The sequence below is a fragment of the Typopeltis vanoorti genome, chromosome 20 (genome assembly GCF_054136105.1).
Source record: "Typopeltis vanoorti isolate ZY-2024b chromosome 20, IOZ_Tvanoo_1.0, whole genome shotgun sequence".
Classification (NCBI taxonomy): domain Eukaryota; kingdom Metazoa; phylum Arthropoda; class Arachnida; order Uropygi; family Thelyphonidae; genus Typopeltis; species Typopeltis vanoorti.
In genome coordinates, this window is record NC_143568.1 from 58865883 (window position 1) to 58892264 (window position 26382).

The window sequence follows — 26382 nt, forward strand, 5'->3', positions numbered from 1 at the left end:
TATAATTCTACAAAAAAAAACGACAAAGTGATCGATCATTAACGTAACTTAAGAAACGGCGTTCGAATCTCGCGCATATTACCTTCGCGGTTTTCTCATTCTTCTCCGGTAAGCTTCCACCATTTTTTATCCGTCTGACTTTCGTTACTGGGATTGACGATTGCTCTAATAATAGTGATTAAGTCCCTTCGTAAGAAAGACATCTCTCTCTTGAACAGCTAGCGTGGGGAAGGTGCAGCCATCCATCTTCATTACGTGTCACTAGGGGGTTGAGAACACAGGTAAAGAACTAATAAAAAGAAATCTGCACCCCTCGCCAGCTCAATACGTGTTGAAGAAATCGTTGCTTAGTCCTCATCGCACAGATCACGTGGGCGGTGTTCAGATGTCGACAATTACCGATGCTCACGTTCGCCTGATGTATGACGGGAAGTAATGGGAAACCGTCGTGTGCAGCCGATGGAAAAGGGATCCATAACGAAAGAAACTGTTACGTTACACTACACGCACTCTTCTTGCGACTGTAGTGAATCTTCAAAAGTGGTTAGCTAAGGCAGGTTTAAAAAGACAGATGAAGCAGGATGTATCAATGACTTTACAATTCTGAATCTCATTTGAAATGTTTTATTATTCTGAATTTTTTGAAATGCTTTTGTTATTCTAAGGTCTTTAAGAGTATTTTTAATTCTAAGGTCTTTAGAGAATTTTGCTATTCTGAAGTATCATTGGAGTGCTTTTGTTATTGTGAAGTATCATTCAGCAGATTACTTGTAGTATTTCGAATCTTCTTTGGAGTACTTTATATTCGGAATCATCCTTGAAATATTTTATTATTCTGAATCTCATTTGGAAGACTCAGAATTTCGACTTCTCATTTGTAATGTGTTTGTTATTCAGAAATCTCATCGTGTTACATTCTGTTTGGTATTTAATTTTCAATATTTTGATTGTTGCATCCTTAAATTATACAAACAGCAATAAAAGAAAAGTAAGCAGTAATTTGTGCGACAAATATTAACTTAGAAAGAGAAGAAAACTTGGCATTATCTCCCTCTCTGGGAATGCTTTTCCATGAATATACGATACGATAAAGCAATGGAAGTTATTTTTAAATTTTATCCATCGTTGTTTTATTTTTTTAAAGAACTATCTTACATTGATGTCATTCTCACATCAGCATACTTTAGAAATAATGTTGACCGTTTCTTTAGTTTTCCTATATATAAAACGTTTGTTTCATTTACTTCGCACTGTACAAGAGCCTAAGTAACAAATGACGGAGCTTCCTATCTCCGAACAGCCATAGTGAGGATGCGTCAAATCATTATCTTATCCACAACATTAAATTCGGTTATTAATTTCTTTATTCGTTCATTAAACAGCTCATTAATTCATTTTTTATTACAGAAGACATTAAACATCGTTGAACACCCGTTCGGTGGTTGTGACAAGGCATTTATTTAAGGCATCGATAATGTTTCATTGGACATTAATGATAAACCTGAATAATGAATTTTTAGAGGACAAAGAATGTGTGCTGCCAGCCTCCGGTCATTTAGCATTTGCACCGTACTTTCTTTTAGACACCAAACGAAATGACAAATGTAATGTGCAGCATAAAAAAAGAGGTAATTATAATTCGTTGTAGGAATTTAATATGTGCTTTAATAGAATTCGTGTAATATATTTGTTGATATTTTAGTACTTCCACAGCGCCGTAAGAAGCGATGATACCGTTGGACTTGAAAGATCCTAGTTCAATTTATGTTATATTATGAGTGAGACATTTTAAGGTCTTTTCAACTGAAGTTAAGTCGATGGTCTCATATAAAAACTTTGCGGAGATCTTTGTTCCGAACAGTCGGATTTTTATCCCCAAAACGAAGAGATATGCTCTCATTTCGTAGTATTTCGGAACAGTCTTAGAAAACAGCTAACCACTTCTTATGAGATTAAATAAAAGGATATATACCTCTTTATAATAATGCATTTTTAAAGGAACAAAATACAAGGAAAATATATATAGTAATGCGATTTGAGAGATGATTCTTACACAACTGAAGAAATAGTGGAAGTAACTGGCACTCCAACTGGAAACGTCGCTGTCCAGTTCGAGTGCCCATTTGTTCTAATGACGCTGTTGTTGAAAAGCTTAGTAGAAACAGCTAATCAAAATTGTTTTCCTAAAGAATCTTTGCTTGAGTCTTTATACGACATCCTTGAAAATAGTTATCTGATTATACTTTCTGTTTGTAGTAATTTGTTCTTGCTACAAATAATAACGACTTTCCTTTCCGTGTTCGTCTTTGTGTTCTATTGCTCTCTTTGCATCATCCGAACATCCCTTTATCTCATTACACACAAAGACCCAAGGAAACGCGTGTCAGTGGAAAGCTCGTTCTCCTTAATTACTCTCACCTCCAGTTACAAAGGTTTGTATTTGACAGGCTGATTGGAGCAATTACAGTTTGGAATGCTATTTCCGACAAGAAGACGCATCGTTTTTCGCAGTACACGGAAAAGGAAGATTCAAGTCAGCCAAGTGTACCATTTGCGCATGATCAGCTTTAATTTCGTTATGGAAGTAACAATCTACTAAGATTCTTATGCCATCCAAGCGAGTTCATTTTGACAGATTCGATACGAAGCAACTGCTGTACTAAGTTACAATCTGAGTGCCAGGTGACAGAGGAAGCAGGAAAAAAAGTAATTATAGAAAAACAGAAAAAAGAGAAAATTAAAAAAAAAAATCTGAAGTGAAATAATGAAAATATACTAAATGAAACTTCAAGTTCTGTTTATAATAGCTTTTAAAGTTAAGAGGAGTTAGCAGTTATTATAGAGGTGGCGAGGCGTTTCTTCCAGAAACTTGGATCACACACAAGCATTGTCAACAGGATATACTTGCATCACCGCCTACGTCACTTCTGAGTGATCCTAAACAACACATCTCACTAGATTCTCCAGTGGTATCCTAAATCAGATCTTTCGTATATTGAATAGGATTAAACGAGTGCTGTAAAGATCTGCAGCTTAAGAGACTCAAAGAAATGCAAGTATTTGCCTTGCATGATCTCTTTCAGCACGATATCCCTCCTTCCTTAAGCAGAGTACATTTTCTTCAAATAACTTAAATCTTTATTTAGCAGGGCATGTTAGGGAAATACCCTACCTTTGAACTGGTACATCTCCAACTGAGCTTCACTCTCGTAAAATTAATTTTTCTATAAGAAGCAAAAATCAAATTGTTGCAGTGTCAAAATTTACTCACTTTTGCTTACGTTTTCATATCACTGCAACTGACGGCGAAGAATCTAAACATCCGTAAGCATCAGACTCTCAATAAGATTAATATTAACAATAATAATAATATTATTATTATTAATATTAATAATACGAACAATGGACAAATTGATTTAGCCAATTGAACAGCTCAGTATTGAAGTTTATCTTTAAGTTTTTCAGATAAAAACACGCATTCAAATATATAGCAGTTGTCTTATAATTTTCAATTTCTTATTGTCCATACGTCTCTGTAACTAAAGTTTTTAAATGAACTTCTAGAAATGGTCATAACATAGCTAAAACGATGTTAAGGTAAAGTTGCTGGCATCTATTGGTCAGTGACTTATAGCATATGCATGTTGCGAATCTAAAACGAGTTTAACATGCTATTCACAAATGTTTATCATTTGATAAATGCTTTATCTATGACTGCTACATTTTTTCCGATCAGTAACTCATATTTATGAATATTTGGTTTCTTTCTTGTCAATCTATAGCAGATGTGTTTTGCGTCGTAAAAAAGACCAACTTATGTTAATTTTCATTTCAATATATTCTTTATTATTTTTGTCATTTTATTAGAATTGTCTTTTTGTGAGAAAAAGTAATTCTATGAAGCAAAATGTAAAAATAAAATGAAAATTGTCAGCTAAAGTGTCCATGTTTAAAAAGGAAAAAGAATAAATGAATTTAATCGCCAAGGATGCAAAATATTTATATTTCAGCAAGTGTACTTATGAACATCTGTACTTGAAGAGGTATTGGAATTTGTTTTTACGCATTATGAAGCGGCCGATATTTGTTTCTTTTCAATTTTCCTCTTTTTTTTATAAAGCAAACGAACAATAACATATGAAAATGAACATATTTAATTACTTGTTCCGTAAAACAGCGAGCATATTTTAATTAATGAATAATTTATAGAATAGGGAATTTATATTATTAATAAATTCCTACTTTCAGATTTTTAAGATTCTGTTGCCAAGAAATTAATAATCTCAGTCGAAGATTGAGTTTACAGCTACACAACTCTGAGGATAGATTAAGCTTTGTGATGATGGAAATTAGTAAAGAAATATTGGATTACTTGGCAAAGCAGGAATGACATCCGGTTGGTGTGTTAGTGTAAAATTAGGAAGCAGTGAGACTTTATCGCTTATGGACATTAAGAATTCGTTGCAATGTCTAATAACGATTCTAGCAGCACCCAAGTAAATGGTCTGGAGTGCGAGAATCACTTAAGAGGAAATATGTAGATCGTGGTGTTGCATGAAGGTAATAATTCTTAGTCCAACAAAATATATTGCTTGTTAGAAAAGCCATTTCCAAAGAAAATAAACAATTCTAAATGTCTCCTTACAGTTGGATGCTTAATTCAAAGCGCTTTAAATGTAATTGTATTCTCCGTCTCCTTTAATACACTTTCTGAGTGCTTGCTAGGATCGACTAATTACAATTCTTCTCCACTTTAATAGCTTTTCCCTGCAAACATCAATAAACAGCAAAGAGGAAGGGGAGACTGATGGTTTCAAGTTTCATTCCATTGTGCTTTCTTTTGTTCTAGTAATTGATTTCACATTTTGAATTCGTAGTAACATTGAAATAATAACCGAAGAAATAGAAACACGAAACGAAAATGTTACTTCTGCCTCACAAATCACAGGTAAAGAAACCCGATGGAGGCCACAAGACGTGACATGTTTAATTTAGTAGGTAAGAAAATATTTAAATCGTTTTCTATATTCAAAATCTGCGTTTAATGTTATACATTAAACGTAGAATTCAACTTCCTGTTTATACACATAAACTGGAAATATTTTATACGTTGTAGCAACAGGAAGTTGAATTCTGCGTTTAATGTATAACAAGAAAATTTAGTGTTTGAGTATTTATGAGATTAAGTACATCCAGTGGCTAGGAAAGAAAAAAAAAGCCTCTGATGGTTCATAGGAAAATTTACCGTAGAATTCCACATAACAGTTACACAACCATTCCATTCCACATAACAGTCACGTGATATGAGACTGTTTGGAAAGTAGGATGGCTGCTACATCAGCGGTTTCAATCATGTTTTCTATACTAAAAAACTACATAAGATGAAATATAATCGTTGCACTTGTTTACTTAAATCAAATAGCCTTCAATGAGGGTTAATAGTTCAAATGAGATAGCAATGGATTTACACTTGCAGCTATAATAATGACCTATTCTATGTTTGTTTGTATGTCTATATAAACTTTACAGGAACTTTACATTTTGTAGGCGATCATTTATTTATATTTGTGTCTTGCTCAAAAAGGCAAGATTGTCATCGCTCACCTTCGTTTTTTTATTTATTTTTTCCAAAACTGAAGTTGACACTACTGAAAAAGAAGAACAAGATTTAATAACATCATTAAAAGTAAAAAAAAATCTTAAGACTCTATTTGACAAGTTTAAATAGAGTCTTGAGTCACAACACAGGATGTCTACAGATATTTACAACAATGGCACAGACTTCGGGGTAGCCATGTAAAATCACAAAGAAAACATTTCGAACCTAAACGAATGAAAGCATGTAAATGGCATGGTTTTAGAGGAAAAAAAAAGCAATCTGGAAACGTTTGGTTTGCATCTCATACAGAATTTGAAAAACTGAAGGATTCATGCTTAGAAAAGGCATGCTTAGAAAAGGGAGTTTGTTCTGAAAATAGGACGATAGGTAGAAAGGAAGATGGATGAAAGAAAATTTTGTAATTTAAGTTTTTGGTGTTTAACTGTGAAATGGGTGATGATTAGGTGATACATGTATCTACTAAGTTGAGCAAAGAGGGTCGTCATCATGTGCCCCGTCAAAGGGTACATAGGATGATGACGATGATGAAGATAGTTGTTGGTAAATATGATTATACGCCGCATATTAAGTGTTGATAGAATAGTTTCAGTTAAATAAATTTAACTCTTTCATTTTTATTTAATTGGATTGGTAGCTAGTATCAGATACTAAAAGAATGGCGGTTTTAGTTATGTAGGATAAAAGTTTTGAGAAATATGACTTTACCACTAAATCATTCGGTTTCGGTAAATTATAATTATAATTAAAAAGTAAACACACATCAAATTTTTAATAATGATGGACTTCAGTTTATAAAGCGCAAAAGAGCGAGTAAGTCAGTTTCATACAATGAAGTAAAGATATTTTTAGCTAAAGAAGATTTAAAAAAGCACCACTATTGTAGGCTGGATATTTATTCCCTGATGTGGAATATTAACACAAATGCAAGAACAATTACACTTTTGATAGACAAATAAGTGGCATATGTAATGAAGAAAACTGAGCATAGTAGGATTTACGAAACAGATAGATGAGGATGAGTTTCTATTACAGTGGAATAGTGTTCGAAATGAGGAATAGATGTCACTGATGTTGGAATTCAGATCACATATTAGAAAGCAGATCTGAAAGATTTGGGGAGAGTTTCATTGTTTTGGTATAATTTTATGTGAATCCCACCGAAGAAAGGTCATAAATCTACGCTACATTATTACCATGGATTGGTTATGAGTAAGTTGATACGTGAACTTTACTCTAAACATAGTACAACATGACACCTTCTTAAAAAAATTAGCTTTCAATAAGTAAGGTGATAGTAGCAGAGAAAATGCATCCTATCACTTAAAGATATCTACAAAGTCCAGGACCTTAGTGGGATTCAAACCCACATCCTGTTAGCTAGAGAGCGGAGAAGTAACCCACTCCTCTAACAAGCAGGTACGTAACCTTTTCTAATTTTTTCCCTCTTGGCTGTCTCGGATAAGTTGCAGTTGAAAAGGATACAGAAGTTGTAGTGATGAATTCTTTATTATTTAGACAGCATAGACAGGTAAAAGTTTTACACATAATTTTATCAATTTCCTTCCATAATAGAAACTGGAGTGTAGGTAACTGTCATGATTTAATCTCTTGAAGCTTTCCTAGTAACCTAAATAGTCATCGTACAGAAGGAAAGATAAATGAACTTCCTTGGTGTACCTGGAAGAAGCTTGTTAAGAATGTTTTGTGGAAATTTTCTGTAGTAATTACTACAGAAAATTATTGAATGTTGAAATATATTTAACCATTCTGTTGTTATATGGAGACATTTCATTGGTTTCTTATTGAGAACGCGTTTAAATTACATTTTTATAATCTTTTTTTACAAGTATTACAAATACTTCAGTGACAATCCATTCTCTTTTAGAAATTTTTATTTACAAATGTTTCATCATGTGCATAATTATTCCTGTAATAAAAATGAGACTAAGTCAGATAGATAAATAACATAAATAACACTAAGTTTTCCAATAAAACTTTATTCAACATTTGTGAAAGAACAACCACCCACTTCATGATTCAGAAATCAAACAGTTATAACATTTTTTTTTCTTTCGGAGGTGCAGATCATATGACATCTGTCTGGATGTTCGTGTGGAAGATGAGTAGAAAGATCATCCCATGATATCGTTTAAAAAATGAAATGGTTCATGCCATTTATGATCTAAATGCTGTCCAATGAAAATTACACTAAAACGTATAGAAACATGAATAACAGATGTGAAATTCAATTCACCCCCATCATAATCGTCACAGTCTATCAGCAGTGAAAAGATGCATACAAAAATGTGTGTGTTTTCTTATGAATTGGTTTTCTTTTTTTGGATTGCCTTAGTTAAATATATATTAATAAATAAACTGAGTTGCTATTATTAATTGTATTATTATTATACAATACAAGTGTATATAACATTATGTTTACTTATATATCGAGCGGATTCGTATCTTAAAAAAAGTTCTAATGATGGGTAAAAATAGTGATTCGTATTTATTTATATTTTTATTATTCTTTTTTTATCAACTAGAATAAATGTTTCCCATTTTAGCTGCGTAACTACTTTATTTCTGTATCTTCTTCATAGATAGCATTAAAAGGCGAATTTAAAATGCATTAAAAACTCTAAACTCTGTTGACTCCTTAAAACGTTAACACACGAGTGTGTGTGGGTGGGGGACAGAGAGAGAGAGAGAGAGATTTGATTTTGTAAAACTCAAATTTATAAAATCACTTATTGCAGTTAAATAACATACGGACTAATTTTAGAAATATGGCGGTTTTGGAAATTCAGAAATAAATATTTGCATAATTATTTTTTAATTATCACGAAACTCTTGGGAAAATTAAAATTAAATAAAACGATTTTGATTTAGTTCTTTTGAATTAATTTGACAAATTTGGTTGTAATCTAAAATGTATAAGCATAATTGAAATTATCATGATTTCAGTAAAAAAAATTAAATCATTCATTACTATTCTGTTAACGATACACTATTTTTATTATTGTCATGAAAATAATTTGAACATTTTGATTATCTTCGTTTATTGTTTGCATCAGGAAATGTTTAGTCAATTATTTTATACAGAATATTGTATAGTTTTTATTTATTATTTCGAATGAAAGCACTTAAGGCTGAATTCTCCTATTTCTACGATCAAGTTTCATGTAACTTTTTCATTATAGAAACCGATTTTATCGAGTTTAATTTTAAGATTACAAGGTCCGGTGAGAGTATTTTAGTGCACTTTTCAATTTACAGGAATAACAATTATAAGTAATTTATATCATACATAATAATAATTAATAAAATGCATTCTTTATCATTTATTATACTTATAATAAATTATAAATTACACTAAAGATGATCTTTTTAAATGCAGTCATTTATTTAGTTCATAGTTTGTATCCGTAAATACGACACTTAATACACTGGTGTATTTTAGTATATACAGCGAATAATCAAGAAACAAAATCACGCCTTTTGATATTTTTTTTATTTTTACACAATATACCATTCACTAAGGAATGCCTTGGTGAATAATTTTATTACTTTCTAAGGAACGTTAAATAAATATATTTAATATGAATTTATTTCAATGGATGGTTATTATTCAATAGATTTAAATTAGGATTTTATCACATTTATAAACTAATTCATTAAAGCCAATAATTATCCTACGAATAAATACTATCAGAATTAAATGTCCGATTTTTAAGTAATTTTTGCTAATATTGCGCACTATCTCGCGATTTTAAATTTAAAGGTTGATTACTGTTTTCTCCAAAGTGGTGCACACAGCATTTTAATTATGCATGCATGAAAAATATTTTTTCGCGTTATAGCTGAGTAGTATTGAATGAAATGGCAGCTGATCCTAGCAATGAAAAACTGACAGAAATGATTCAGTAGTAGAGTCTGCTAATAGAATGAGATCGCTTCCATGTTCTTGAATGATTTAGAACAGAATGGCCGAACTGAGTCCATGTTGTTCTTGATTGTTCGAAGACATTCTCGCTTGGAAAACTACACCAAACAAAATCTTTTACATGAAGTGAGTTCGGACTACCTTTTAAAGTGCTATCAATTATGGGCAACCAACTCAGTGAGAAATGATTCGAACATCTCTTTCATTTCACATAAGCTCAACAATCAATGAAAAAATGCTAATCCCGACATGCTGGTAATGAGACGGGATGTGCATGCGAAAGAATCCAGAAACATGTAACGATAAGGGGAGGGTTTACACGAAAACATTTGTAAGAATCTGGAACTGAAGTCCTTCTCGATTTCTGGCAAAGAGGTCTGTACAAGTAGAAGAAATAGATGTTGTGTAGCAATCACAGAGAAAATGATTAAACTCTTCCATATTTAGCCATCGTAGAAATATAAAGAGGACAGTGAAAGACTCTGCTGGTCCCTTTTTTCCTAAGGGTCCTTCAGGGAATGGCCGGCTCCGTTTCTAGACTGATTTTCTTTCACTCTATGTACAAGATCGACCTGAGTCACACAATTCAGTCTTCATTGTAGGCACTGAACGAAGGGTCCTCGTCATTGTCACCGCACGAAATACAAACAAACTAAGACCATCATCAGTAGGATGACCAGACAATAGTGTCTTCTGGATCCTTTGCTCATCAAGTCTTCACATTCGCCTAAACATGAAAAGAAGGTTGAAATCTATGACAAGAAAGAGCAAATGCTAAAATATAAATGCAACGTGAGTTAAAATCATTCATCAGAATTTTTTGCTCCTAGAGAACTTGTCTCTAGGAGACTAGTTGTCACCTGTCAAAACAGATATGTTAACAGAAATAGCAAAAGGAAAACTGTCTTACCTGCAGCAGTTATATTAAATGTAAGATTTCCATGCACTCCTGGGAGGATATTTCTCTGACAAGTGTCGGAAAACCCAGACAGACTTGTCACTTTTGGAATTGAAAAATAAACCTGTTAACAGAAACACCATTAGGTTTTTCGTTTGTTTGTTCCATAGCATCAACAATTTCATAGAAAAAAAAGTTTTCCTAAAATGTGATAAAACTCTTAATAAAAGGATAATTTCGTGAAATGACTCTCAGGCAGGTATACAAGTATGTTATAAATTGGATCGTGCACTAATAGTAAGTATAAATCATCACTACTAGAAAATGACTGAAAAAGAAGAGGAAAGAAACTAAATGATTTTATACTTTGCTACATCATCCGTCGCAGTAGTCAGATATTAAAAAAATCCTTGATCAGTTTAATTTGACCACTAGACAAGGATAAATCCATTCATGATTAGTTTCATAAGAAGTCAATATCGACTTTACGTTCATTTGAGAATGCGATCCTAATTTAGAAGTTTTGGCCACAGGAAGTAGAGTTATACGATACTCGATGTGTCCATTCAACATCCTCGATTGTCTGGTCAGTTTAGGTTACCATGACAATGTGAATCATTATATGGATATAGATTGGCTAGTAAGAGGACATCCTCTTCCTCTACTTCCGTAATATCTAGAATCGTTTTTTTTTTATTCATGTATGAAGACAGCGTTGAAAGGTCAGTAAAATAAGGAAGATTGCCCTACTCCTAGAATAAATTCATAGAAAATATACCGGTGTTTGCAATTTTAGTATTAACTGCTTATTGCTAGTTGAGCTACATCATATGTCAAAAATATAAACGGCACCTAAAGATTTCACAAACCCTTTTTGCTTATTTATTCATACTCAGTCTACTTAGATAATCTTTAACGGAGAGCGATCGCATGCTTCTGTTCGGAGCAGACTTTCCACTAACTGTTGAACGGACACTTATTCTGGCAGGTCGTCCATTAAAGTCACAGTCATTTCCTGCAGCAAAGTTAGAAATGTTGTCTTGCCCTCAGCTGGAGTTCTAAGTCATCCTAATAACTATTCTTTAGCATAGGGACAATATACTCATCAACTTAATCTTTTTACTTTGAGTTCGGCATAGTATACGGTCTTTGCAGTTTAATTTGCTGTAAGAAAAGCAGCAGCAGCACATTGGTTACAGATTGCACTAACGTCCAGTGATGGTGACGATGGCGACCAAACGATTTTCCAAAAGTTTGCAATAGAGAAGACTGCTTATTTTCTTTGGAGAGCGACAAGACGTACAAGATTTATTTATTTATTATTTTAATGGATATAATAAGATTACAGTTTTCACTATTACAAGATTTCTTATTTATGAGAAGAATTCGAGTATTGTACTGTTTTGTCAATATTATATGGGAATTTTCCTGAAGGTCACCACATTCTAAGAATCGGCTGGGTGCGGTTGGCTAGAATTAAGATCAAAGCAATGAAATCTATAAGACTAGTGTATCACAGCTGTTAACAGCACGTGCTCTTCTGGGATGAAAAAAAAACGGGCTTCCGGAAAAAAACTTTGTAACTTCCTCATTGGACTCGCTAATTCACTTGCACTTGGAAAGTCCTTGTACGGATTCCTCGCATCCTGAAAGAGATTCAAACACATCTCCCCAAAAGAAGGGCATATGTCGCGACATCATCTTGATTGCGGCTTCTAAGAAGTGATTAGCTTTTTTGTTAACGAAACTAGATGTTGTTATGTTAAGAATCGTATCTTTATAGTTATCATTATAACTATACCTGAAATATTCCAAATCATTCATTAAACTTTTGAAGTTTTAAAGTTTGTTTAAAATTTTTTGAAGTGATTTTTATAATTTGTGACCCAAAAGTACATGAGAAATTTTAATGCAAATAACTGCACACGAGAGAGAGAGAGAGAGAGAGAGAGAGAGAGAGAGAGAGAGAGAGAAAGAGAGAGAGAGAGAGAGAGAGAGAGAGAGAGAGAGAAAGAGAGAGAGAGAGAGAGAGCAATTATGTCCGTGGATTTCGCTTATTATAGCGGATTATTGATTCCCTGCTGCAAGAAGTAGTTGTATGTGAAATGTTGAATCACTAAGATGGAAGGATAATTGATAATTGATTTTTGTAAATTTACTTGAACTCTACATAAAACTTATTCCCTTTCTAAATAATTGTACGCGGAATTGGTTTCAGAAGTGCACAAGCCTTTTTTTTTTACTTATAAATGTTTCTCTTCGTTCCTGGTGGTCAAGTCATATTTATAATTCTATAATTTTGATAATGAAAATGAAAATTCAATGATGAATCAAACTTAGCTAGCAGAAAGTAAAGAGAGGATAAAATAAATGCATTCACAGTTATAATTACCCTAATCTTCTTTCCTTTGATGATAATACATTGAAATAAATACCCACGCATTTGCCAATACGTTTTCTACATCCACTTCAGTTTTTTTTTTTTTAATGAAAGTTCTTTGTTGTAAACATTCTGACATTTTATTAATCCATTTTATTTGAGGATTATATTTTATTGCAAAATGTACATTCTTAATATGTAAACTCTCTCGGCAATTTATAAAATAAACGATTTTTGCCATTATAGTGAAAATGTAATACTAAAAATTTGCAAAAGAAATTATACTTTATAAAGAAAGAATTGTACATTCGGAAGAACATCTTAGGCATGAATATTTTTTATTATAATCCTTAATTAAGATATTGCCCCAGTAAAAAGAAAGCATTACTGACAAAAGAGCGCTTCGTAATGGATCTCTTATATGAACTTATGATAGCAAAATAGAAACGTTTTGAAGCATTTAATGGCAGTAAACTATGTTAATTTTGAAGTTATTGCAAATTGAAATACTTAATTGCACAACATATCACAAATAGTGGATAACTAAATACCACTTTCACTGCAAACACACCTTCTGCATAGTCTGAGAATGGCAGGACAGAAGTTGGCCATTAATTCGTACTCCACACAGACACAGACCGAGATGACCGAATAATGTTTCCTGTGAATGTTCCAACAGAGAATAATGCGAACATTTCATCCTGTTTAAGTGTGATTCATGATCGCTGGGTGATCATTTCAAAGGGAAACTTAGCGCTATATATGTTTTGTAATGTAAATCTATTTATGCTCAGACCAGGGTACGAGATTACACCAATATGTGCTCAGCCAGGCGTTTAGTGTGCAGCACTCCAGTTAATGTGACCACTTCAGTTCTATCTTCCCCCCAAAATTGTCGCACGCGAGGACCATTATGTTGGGTTAAGCGTAGTTTGTAGCCGTAATTTGTTTATATCCTTCCTTAGCATTCATCATGTGTCCGAATATAGTCAATATTCTCATAATCTCAGTCATAAGGGACATGCTACGTGCTTCTAGTTGAATTATTATTGCATGCTACAATATATTTCTTTCATAAGGATATGACGAGTCATGATTGATAAGCGTAATAGCTCCTTGCTATAGAGACAAGCTATTAACTGGCGCAAAACTTTCTGTCCCTTTCACACAAATTAAAAATTCGAGGTAGAAAAACTTTGTAGAAAGGGACTATCGTTTTCTACATTGCATATCTTCAATAATAATAATAAAAAAAACATTATATGGGACATGTTTCAGTGGACACTCAAGAAAAGGTAGTTTGATCTCTTTTCTTCTTTTCTCTTTTCATGTCAGTCTCAATTGGTCTTTCAGGGATAAGTACTGTACGCCCACAGATGCGAGAACCTTCGACACTTCTGCGCATGTCGGAAGAAGGAGAATCCATTGCGATAATAGGGTAATCAATCCATGAGTTGTTTATTATTACACGTCGGAAAACTTTCCTTTTATGAATATTGCAGTTTATAAAGTGGTAACTATTTTGCTTGTATAACAGTTCCAAACTTTTACGTATAAAGCACGTGATCTCGCGTGTTAGTGACCAATTCGTACATCGTCTTATTTCTTTCTCTCCTTCAACATGAATTGACTCTTCTTGGCACCCAGCCAACTGTGCTTCTCGTATCTGTGGGCGGACAGTAACTTGTCTTCTTAGAAACACAATACTAGTTATGTTAGGATGGTTAATCCTAACTAACTACATTTGCGCTATGACTGAATATCGGGTGTGCTCTTCTGGCCTGTTTGAAGGATAAAAAAACAGAATTTCCAGAAGAAAAATCCTGCCATCTTCGTATGAAACCAGCGAACTTACCTTGAATTGAAAAGGTCCTTGATAAATGTTCTTCGCATCTTAGACAGGATTTGAATCCAGGTCTTTCCAACCAAAGGACTTCGTCTAGCTATTGAGCTACGGAGCATGAAAAGGCAGCTTCTATTTAAGAAATAAACGCATATTATAAGAATCGAAATATCCAGCACACTATTACCTAATAACAGAAACAGTCAAATAACGAAGAGCATTTTTTAGAATACTTACAAAACAAAATTTGGCCATCGAGCCTTTAAGACCGGCGATGAGGTAATTTCTTCCGTTTTCTTCCCAAACACCTTGACAGTGGAATGCTTGAAAGTAAAGTTTAAAATTTTTGAATGTATTCAGAAATAATCATAATAATTATAGTCAAATGTGAAAGGAAAGAAAAACCAAAACACCCAGATAATTAAAGAATAAAGCGAATCGTTTTACAAGAAAGTCATCTATTTCAGTGTCCAAAATACAAATTTTTTAATAAATCATTTAGATGTGTATAAATATTAGCTAGTTTTAAATGAATCTTGAGGAAAGGAATTAACAGCACTCTAAGACGACTAATATAAACTCAATAAAAATAAATTTGTCATAAAAATACTCACTCATGCGCTCTCTAACGGCAGAACATATAACTAGAAAGTCCAATGTCTCTTCGCTCCTACATCCCATGACCAGAGCTTCATTGTCTACACATAGTTCGGATCTTATCCGTACGTTACCTGACTGGATCCTGAGTCCTTCTGTATGTACCAGCTCTGGGCACAGGTTCGACGGGACGGACGGAGCTGGCAGAGCAAATTCAAGAAAATACATTACACTATTATTTCTGTAAATCATTACTTTCACTTTTCATAATGTGAATAGCATCGTTTGTAAGATAAAAATGAGAGAAAGAGATAGAGAGCTTTAAATAAATATTTACACAGTATGTAGCGATGCAATTATTTAGATCTAATAATTAAAGCGTTGCAGTTTAAAAGTATGTACAGTGGAGTTTAAATAAAAACTCAAATCCGGAGATTTAGATTTCCGGATTTGAGTTTTTATTTAAACTCAAATACGGAGTTTGAAAGTTAACTTATAATTAGGTTAACTTTCAAGGGTTACATTCTTGTAATTTTGACTGAATGAAATTATCATTATTACTCTTTGCAATTTTCAATGATAGATATTTTTGTAAAAACAATAAAGGAACATTGTCTCACTTATATTTAAAGCAGTATATATTTAAGCAGATAAAAAATCTTCCGTGAAAGAAGTTGATTAAAAGCTGTTTTTGACATCATTTCAGTAAAAAAGCACATTTTAATTCTATCATGGATATCACTTTGACTGAATTATAAGAAAGGAAAATTTAGGGAAGAATTTTTGGCATACCTCTACGGTAAGTTCATTTCTTAGCACGTACGTATGTATATTACTTAATCACAAAATATAAACAAATAAAATTAAAAGTTTTTATATGGGCAAGTGCCCATAGAAAAATGAACTTGTTTGGCTCATCACCCTCGACACTAAGAGTTTCGTTAAATATCAAACATATCCTGGTATTGGCAAATTTTTATTTTTTAATTTTTTTCTATGAGGTCCAGTCACGTTGCTATTTCAGGATTCCGATATTTCACACATCGTAATTACAGGTTATCAAAATGTTCCCCTAGATTGCATTTCCTTTATCTTCTCGTCGTCCAAATGGTATCCGGAGAGTTCATCGAAAAACAGTTAATCAAAAGACAATTCATCGAAAAGGCAATTAATCGAATAAACAATTCATCGAAAGACAATTCGTCGAAAATGCAATTCACCGAAAAATTTAACTTTTCGAAAATGTTATGATAAAAGTGATCCATTGAGAACAAATACTGACCTTGCAGAGTGAGGTAGCAATGCTACTTTAATATGGAATAATTATAGAACAATATGGTTTTTATTGTCTTTCTTGTCCGATAACTGTTTCACGTCTGTTCATGGGACTGATTTGTTTGATCAGCTATATTCCGGGCAACAAAGAAATAACGTGTCCAAATTATGTATTACAATAACTCTCTGATTTAGCGGAATTAGTAGAAGTTGTCTGTACAAAAGGTACCGACAGCTTCTCCTAATTTTTTTACAAAAACTGAACCGTGCAGACAGCAAGAAGCTGTCTGTACGGTTCAGTTTTGTTCTAAATGGATCACTTTTATCATAACATTTTCGAGAAAATTTTCAAAATTATATTAACAATTCCGCATTGGCTGGATCAATTTAATGAAATTTTAGTTAAAATTTTCTTGAATTGTTTTTTCGATGAATTCCATTTTCGACGAATTTTCTTTTGATTAACTGTTTATCGATGAATTTTCATGGAACCTCTCCAAACCTATGCCCTCCCTTAAGCATCCTCATTAGAATTATATCTCAGATCCCGTCTTCCTTCTCCTTTCACATATGTTAGGCCTAGTAGCCCGTTACATTCCTATTAGGCATGGTCTGTTATGATTTGAAACCGCCACCGCTTCGAGGGTAAGGTGGTTAACCCTATGCCTCCCGGAGTGTCCTGTATCTGTAGATGCGTGTGTTCAAAAGTTCAAGAGGGAATAAAAAATCCGAGTCGCCGGGTGAAAAAAATCCCCTATATCCCCGTATGAGACCGGCTAACTGACCTTTCGTCAAAAGAGACCAAATAAATGTTCCTCACATCATGGACGGGAATCAAACCCAGGTCTTTCCGACCAAAGGACTTCGTCTATACCGATTGAGGTACGGAGGCTCCTCAGATCTCTTAAATTATATGACCAGTTCCCTGCAATCAAGTCATTCTACACTCAGCTGTTTTCAATAGAATTCTCGATATATATATATATATATATATATATATATATATATCGAGAATTCTGAATTTATAAAATAAAATTTGAATAATATACCGGCGTCGTAGTTTCTTCGACCGTATTTTAACAAAACCAAACCATTCAGACGTATTTTTCTTGTTTGCGGGATGAAAACTCCCGGGGCAACACTATTCTGTATGAGTCCAGTTCACAGACCTTCAAGAGAAAACACTAATGTATTTCATAAAATTATTCCTCATTTCAGCGACGAGAATCGAACCCAATCTCTTGAGTCATCCTTTCAACTGTGCTATGGAGAGACATGCAATTGCAGTGCACATCTGTGTACTGCAATTGCATGTCCCTCCAGGAAGACGCCAGAAAACTAAAACCAAGGAACAAAAGGGTGCTGGATGGAAAGGGTTGTACTTAAATGGAGTCCGATATGAAAACACCAACAAGCACTTCAAAGAATCTTCAGGAATTCAGGTAACAAACTAATGGTAACAATCTACGCCAAGCGCTCCTCAGTCTCGTGAGCATGAATAAACTAATCGATAATGCAGACGAAACCGTGTGAAGAATATTCTCGCTGTTCTTCGGAGGGTTAAAAGTACTGTGCAGGAAAGAATTAATATAGTCCACTTTTTATAAAAAAAAATTACAAGCTTTATAAACTCAAGGAGCTAATACAAGCTCCTCAAGAGCAGGCTTTTACCACCACCCACCCATGCCCACTGTGGGATTCGAACCTACAGCCTGTTGGTTGAAGAGTGGGCATGTTATTCATTAGGATAACTAGATACATTTCATAAAAACGTGAGTGTTAATGATACCTTATGTCGAGTTCATCATTCCAGCTGTGAAATTTGGTGGAGAGAGAGAGAGAGAGAGAGAGAGAGAGAGAGAGAGAGAGAGAGAGAGAGAGAGAGAGAGAGAGAGAGAGAGAGAGAGGGAGAGAATGAATAATCTTTCTCCTGCTATTAGATAGGAGCTGTGATTGTAGTACTTGGAAGGATGAAATACTAATGAATAACCAATCGTCTGGATATGTCATTCATTCTATATTGTGGCAGTTTAACCAAACAGATTCGTGTCTCTTTCAAAATTACGAATATGACAAATCGCTGGTGTTAATGAGACGTTCTTCCAGCACGAAAAACATAAATTACACAAGTTTCAATATCGTGTGGACCTCCTTCATAACACTTTTAGCAGTTTTTACTATTTACCAGTTCGTGATAATATGATTGAGGAGTTTTTTTGTTCATTCATTCTTCAAGCCTTTCCAATCAAGTGATCTGGAAGCTCCTGGCGTTCTGATTTATTCCAAGGATGTTTTTCGATTAGGTAGAGTTTGAATGGGGCTAGGTCACTGAGTGCACAACAGCACATGGACTAGAGGTCAGCTTGAAAACTGAATGGGCAAATCTTCATAAATCATATTATCGTGAATTGGCAAAGAGTATATCGAGAACGGTGAAATGTGCTATTAGGACTAAAGTAAAGGGTTCACATAATCAACCTTGTGCACTTTAGACCTCTCTGAAATATAGAGATTTTTCAACAAGTATTTCCGCACAGTGTATGTACCTGTTACAATATTGCTGATGTTGTTTACTTTTGCAACGCCTTTTCAGTTGTGTTGAGATTAGAATTACGCTCGAGTCCTAAGAATTTCTGTTTTAATCCTTCCATTATTGCCTAAAAGCTTCACTCAGGAACTTCATGGTCCTCAAAATGTCATCACTGTTTTAACTAAGTTTGTGAACGGAACATTATTCTGAGTAATATCGGAGATTCGAGTTGCGTTTTGATTTCTGTTTCTTTATTTTGAGACAATACCTGCTAAAAGATAGCAATTATTTTAGCTATAGAATTGTTTATGTTTATAATACATTATTCATCACCGAAACTTTCTCCGCATTTACGTCTTTCCGATCCAGCTCTTCCTTGATTTAAAGCTAAACGGTATTCCATATGACGATAAAAATTAATCTGTTTTCGTTGTTTAAAAAGGACCATAAAATTAGCTGCACTATTAGGGTGGTTGTAAAATAAAACTCTAAATTTTTGCCACCGTTAACTGTGTAAAACTTAAGTATTTAAATGTGAAGCTGTTCTAATCCTCTCTGAAGAGGAAATTAGCATTTTAGAGAACAAAAGATGTTCGTTTAGGGGAAAATGATGCTTGCTCTGCAGATGGCGTGTCTTCTTACTTGAAGAGAAAATTGACTTCTAAATTGGAGTTTACTTAGTAAGAGTTTCCAAAGGAGTACCCTGAGGTAGTGTACTCTATTAGATTCAAAATAAGAAAGAATACCAAAAAAAAAAAAAAAACACGACAGGTGAATTAGACGGGAAATTTATTTGTTATGGTGTGTGTTTGATGAGAAAGTAAATGGCTATTTTTGAAGAAAAATAAAACGGTGGGGGTGGAGGTAACTTGTTTCCTGTAAGAAACTTCAAACTAATTGCATCTGAGAATGATTGGATTTTTTTCTTCATTGCTTGTTGTTGTTGGAAATAACGATACAAGCCAATCTGTAAATGGCGAGTGAATTACAGCGTGCAACAGAATTCAGGTGCACGTGTTTTGTTAATTACGCACGAAATTTGACATATGAGGAATTTTTATAGATTATATTTAATTAGATTACTTATTCTTTCTTTTGATGCATACCAAATTGTTATTTTATTGCCAAAATTAGCGGAATTATAACAATATAAAAACTATTCAGTTAATTATCATTGTCATGTTATCCTGCTTCATTATTGTTTCAGGTTTAACATTAATTTTGCAAATGCTCCAAGAGATAACGAAAAATGCTTAATTTAATTTTGTGCGAGCATTTTTTTTTGATGAAATATCTTATACCTTTTCTTCTTTTGTTCTGTTCGGAACCCTAAATTCTGAGGAAGGAAGGGATAAAATATTATTTCAAGTTGTCTACAATATTGTCAAATCAGTTACAGTGCCATCTTACAACCGGTAATTTCTTTTTTATTCTTCCATTGCATGTTATATTAATATAGAACCTATCTTTATGAAGTCAATTTATGACTTTGTATAATCAAACCCTGAAGCAGTATACGAGTATATAATATATAACTACGTGGACTATTCTGCATCTGATATATAATTCTAAAGCATACGTTGCAATGAACTCAGGCACTTTATATTAAAAACGACCCGTATTCCATTCTCCATACAGCGAGAGTAACACACACAATTAACAGACAAATATGCTATTAATGTTAGGTAGATGTGTAGCATAGATGATGAGTTATGTAATATGCAAATTATAGATTGACGGAGTGGGTTTATTTGATATACAGGGCTGTCCTACGATGAGCCCTTGGACGCCATGGAGGTATTCACATTCTAAATATCAGAACATTTTTTTAAATTATCCATATATATCTCACTTTAATAGTGTCAAAGTTATGCATTTTACGTAAAAGGTTAGTTTAGATTTATTTCTTCTACTTACCTACTAGGGTTACAAAATCCAGTGAATGTTCGTCATAGTTTGGAGTGTGACAGGCTTCTTGAAGTTTCCTGACAAAATTTCCTATAACGGAACAAGAGAAATTTAGAGAAATATATTTGTATGTACGCACGCACGCACGCACACGCGCACGCGCGCGCGCGCGCGCGCACACACACACACACACACACACACACACACACACACACACACACACACACACACACACACACACACACACACACACAAAATGATATTAATGCAACTAATATAACCACAAGAAAGAACAGACGTGGATTTAAGAATATATGAACATATCTTCATAACTCTGCTACTAGCATGTTCTTTCTTGTGGTTATATCAGTTGCTTTAACATCATTTTTTCTGGATGTTTAACTATCGAGACCCCCCCCCCTCGTATTTGTGTGTGTGTTTCATAGATTATTGTTGTTACATTTGAATTGAGGGTGAGTACACACATACACGGAATGTGCTCTGTGTTAGAATAAATATTCGGTAGACATATTTTCAGAGAAATCTAGATTTCACATGCCTCTGTGGCACGTTAGCTTTCTTTGACCTGATGACACTTTACATCCTTCTTCAATACCTTTCGCCAATTTACAATAATATGATTCGGATATTGTGCACCATTCTCACTTCATCAACAATACCAGGATCACAGGCCATATAATATTCATGACGGACGCAGTCATGTGACCTTCACTCAACATTTCACTTCGTTCGAAATTTATCATGCTAGACCAAGTTAGGAATCCTTTCAATTCCAGGCATATTTTTCCTAAACTACATATTAATGGAACCTGTAGTATGACGTGGCGCATTGAGGTAATGAAAGGAGCATTCTGTTCAACTGCCAGAGAGTGGAAACTATTGCATTATCCAGAAGCGTTAGGATCGGCGTTTATCCTTCCGGGCACTACAGTTAGATCTCAGGCCATTCCAGCAACATCAGTCCCAGTCCATTATGCCTCCGCTACCAATCTTCACAGTTGGGGTAATGTGATGCAGATGAATATAAAATTTTCCCTGGGGCATCTGCCCACCCAAACTGGCCCATCTAATCGCAAAAAGATATAGAGTGATTAGTGCTTTATGTCACTGACTTCAAATGCTCTACGGACGTTTATGATGCTCGTTGTATCAATTTAGTTTGATTTCCTGGTATCGAATTGATGTGTGCCTTACGAGCAGCTACCCTTCCGTAAACACAAAGACTGCAAGAATCGAATCTCTGCAGAATCACTGAGCTCCGGAATAATCATTTCCACATCGGACTACCGAATTTATGCATACCAACCTTCAGCGCACTCTTTAATCTGTTAGCGTCCTGGGCTTCCTTCGTATTTTCTTGCCTAATTGGTAACCCCACATTTCCGTCATCTGAGGATGTTGAATACAGTTGATTTTGGGTGATGAAGTAATTTACTAATTTCATAAAATGATAGGCCGATGAAATGCAACCTATGATATTTTCCATGCACTCGTGGTGTATTTGCCAATTTAAAGAGTATATCTGGTAGTCTTAGGTAACAGTATAGGCAGTATAGCACACGTGTGTGAAGAGGGGAGTTTCATTGCATATTTTTCCTCTTCTTATGGTGCTATCTTCTATCGAAGGTCAGCGACCATCTTGGCGAACAAACCGCGCTCCTGCGCCAATCGGAGCAGTTGTGCGCTGCTCTTTCCTCTCAACGGTGTTGTCAAACCATGATATTCGTTTTCTTCCTCTAGTTCCTTTGCCATCAATTCTTCCTATCAAAATAGTTTGTAGAAGTTGGTATTTGCTATTTCTCATGATGCGCCCAAGATATGATGTTTTTCGTTTCTTGATTATTTGTACAAGATCTTTAGCTTTGCCAATGGATTTTAAGACATCTTCATTGGTAATTTTTTTTGTCCATGATATCTTTAGCATTCTTCTGTATAGCCACACCTCAAAGGCTTCAATTTTCTTGATGGTTGTTGCCTTCAATGCTCATGTTTCAACTCCATAGAGCAGAATAGACTACACGTCGCATTTCAGCATTCAGCATCTGACTTCCATGTTCAGGTTTTTATTGCAGAATAATGTTCTGATTTTCATGAAGGACTGCCGTGCAATATGAATCCTTGTCTTTATATCTATTTCAGGATCCCACCTTTCATTAAGCCAGCAACCAAGATATTTATATCTTGACACTTGATCGACATTTTTTACATTGATTGTCAGTTTTATTGATGAGGTTGGATGTTTGCTGATGACCATGTATTTTGTTTTGTTGATGTTTATATTTATTCCCATTCTTTGGCTTTCTATGTATACTCTGTCAACGAGTTTTTGGAGATCCATAATGTTATCTGTAATTAGCACGGTGTCATCTGCATATCGTAGGTGTTAACAATCTTTCCACTGGAAAGATTGTTAACATTGCATATTAGTATGCGTTATTCTAAAACAGAGATTGTTTAATACTTATTTCAGCACAGTAAGGTTCTAAATTTCATTTTGATTCAAGATTTCTTCCATTATAACATGGCAATATTAGGTGTGTTAGGTTTTAGTTATTAGTTTATAAGAGTAGAAGAGCAGTAAAGGAAATATTAAGAAAATTTTAGCTTCTATTTACTATTTATGCACTTGTTTGAACTTTAAAGTTTTATAGACATGGAATTGCACCTCAGAATATAACTTAATTTTTTTCTTAGATCAATATATATTATTCTTGTCATTTATATAATTAAATTTGGAGAATAAAAATATTACTTCATTTTCGGCTAGCTAATTTCATGATTCGACAGTGTGCAAAAATATATAAAAAAGAGTACAAATTCTACAAGTAATCGATAAATATTTAATGTAATTATCCAGAATTTATTTATAGAGCAATGTGTTTTAGAATAAGTACATTGAACGCTCTTGATTATCCTAATATGACGATGCAACTTAAAAGGATAGTGTTTTAATACGCTCGTTATTCATTTTTAGAGCAAATGCTATAAAAATTTCATACCAGTCAAGCGAATTATTATATCAGTATTCTAACCGATACCTCAATCTAGATATTGAATATACTCCTTTCCAGTTTTTAATTTAATCGCTCGAAATGCATCTCCAAAATTACACAAAGTTTTATGAAGCCATTTACAATTTTTCTTTGAAACCTGAACTGAAATCTAACTTTCTAGGCTTAATTTTATCATAAAATTTGATGGTTCTTTTATGATAAGTTCTTCATCGACTAACGTAGCTTCTGAAAAGGTGAACCAAAGTTGTTTGAAGCGACTTATCCACCTATTGCATATTTTATATTTTTATTGCTTCATTGAATAAGCATTTGATTAAATTCGAAATCTTTTGTTTCCGTAGAGATGAGGTAATCTTCTTTTATAATGCCCGATTTTATTAGTTTTTCCTCTGTATGCTAAACAAAGGGAAAACCAACGAGATCAACAGATATTTGGCAATGGGTTGCCATAGTTACAAAATGAAAAAAACAATGAGATCGACTGATATTTGACAACTGGTTGCCATAGTTACAAACTCAGAAAGAGCATCAGTACTCTCTTGAAATTATTTACTCAGAGACATCAGATGGAAATTATCTAGAAATAGGAATTCTTTTCTGCATCTTATAATCACATCTAGCAGTTCTGCTCGAGGATCTTTTGCACTGCGTTGTTGCATTAACAAAATATTGCAAAATGCACTCACCCGTTTGGATCTCCACAATGTGTCGGTCTCTCCGTACAAACGTCAGACACACGAACCCACTTGAACTGTAAGAAAAATTCGTTATGCGAGAATGAATTATGTGAAATTGTAGAAATGAGATAATCAGTTAATTGTAGCTTAAATTTCACTGCCGCCTAGTTGACACATAAATTATGAACAGGAGACAATAATACGATGCAAATGACATACTCACTAAAATGAAAAACATTCAATTACGGCAAATGTGTTACAATTCATACACTAGTGGGCACCAGACACATTTAAATACGATTATGAAATTAGATAACGTTTCAGATAAAGTACGTTCAAATTTACAGCTGAAAATTCATTTTAAGCATTTAATGTAATAGTGATGAACGAGTGTAAATTAAGTTGATTTATGTTCAATTAGATAAAGAATTGCTTTCTTTTGCTTTAAATTCAATGGAGAATATATTATCATAATTGAAATATTGCTATTGAATATGTCAGTTTGATATTAAAATGCGATTACATTTAAAGTAAAAATTAAGTTTATATTAATTTAAAAAAATTCAATTTGCTTGCGTAGCCTTGTGGTAGGTTTCATGAAGCTAGATCCGCAGAAAAAAACGTTCCGCTTTAGTCACCGATTAAGAGAATTTTTTGCTTAAGCCATTTTTCAGCTGATATTAGAAAGTTGACCTTTGAAGCATGTAAGTACATAAAAATAAATGACAGAATTAGAAGCATCAGCTAGCATGCTGCAGAAATGCATCTCAACTGCGGTGATGACGCTAGAGGTTTCATAATAGGATTAAAAGCCAGAGTTATGAGTACTACTTACTGCTTTTAGGGAATTAATTACAGGAATTATTTTTTATTTTATTAAAGTAACACAGTATTAAAATTCAAATTAAACTTTACATAATGTTGATATTAAAATTAAAACTGACATTAAAATGACCTTTTATTTATTTTTTAAAGCTGCCACGTACCATCCCTGCATGCTGTGTACAACAAATGTCGTTTGATTGGCATATGACGTAACCTCTTCTATACAGGAAACTTTGGTATCGGGAAGGCCAGGATGAGAGTGGACGATATGGAAAGTGGTATTTATAGGGCCGAAGAAGTAGGATGTCTTCCCATCTAGCGTGTGCCATCGATGTGGTCCCGACACCCAAGAGGGAAATTGGCAACCCACACTCGGTTGTTTACCTATGTTAAAACAGAGGGATGAAATTTTTTAAGAATAGACAATCAATTCCAGTTATTGATATTAATATTTATTAATGCATAAAAGGCATCACGTACTATAACATGAAGATTACAGTGTTGTAAGAATTAGAAATTGATACAGGGGAGGTGAAATTTGTCTTACGTTAGAAGCAAGGCAAAAATATACAAAAAGCATTGTTTCTGGTAAAAGAATAATTAAGAGCAGCAAGTTTCGATATCTGCAGTATATAGTTTAAGTAGATTTAGCAAACGAAATATCTCAGCCAATCCCAGTATGAGTTGTTTTTCTTCTTTCTACACATTCATATTCTTGTAGATAAAAATTTTGTCATATTTAGCATAGGACTGCTTTTTTTTCTCTTCAACTCTTTACAGCTTAAAAAAACTGAATCCTGTGTTTAATTACTAGGAAGGCTAAATATTTCTGATAAACACATAGAAGAAAA

At 33.8% G+C, this 26382-nt stretch overlaps 1 protein-coding gene across 1 annotated transcript in view; it reads right to left on the reverse strand.

Moving 5' to 3' along the window:
* Positions 1 to 26382, reverse strand: part of LOC150095469 (uncharacterized) — a 142556-nt gene that overhangs the window by 24170 nt on the left and 92004 nt on the right. The window contains exons 8-12 of the mRNA XM_090410684.1: positions 25693 to 25915; positions 24716 to 24780; positions 21004 to 21084; positions 14922 to 15007; positions 10474 to 10585 (exon numbers count right to left, since the gene is read on the reverse strand). Coding sequence (XP_090266810.1) covers positions 10474 to 10585; positions 14922 to 15007; positions 21004 to 21084; positions 24716 to 24780; positions 25693 to 25915 — 567 coding nt within the window. The remainder of the gene's footprint in view (positions 1 to 10473; positions 10586 to 14921; positions 15008 to 21003; positions 21085 to 24715; positions 24781 to 25692; positions 25916 to 26382) is intronic.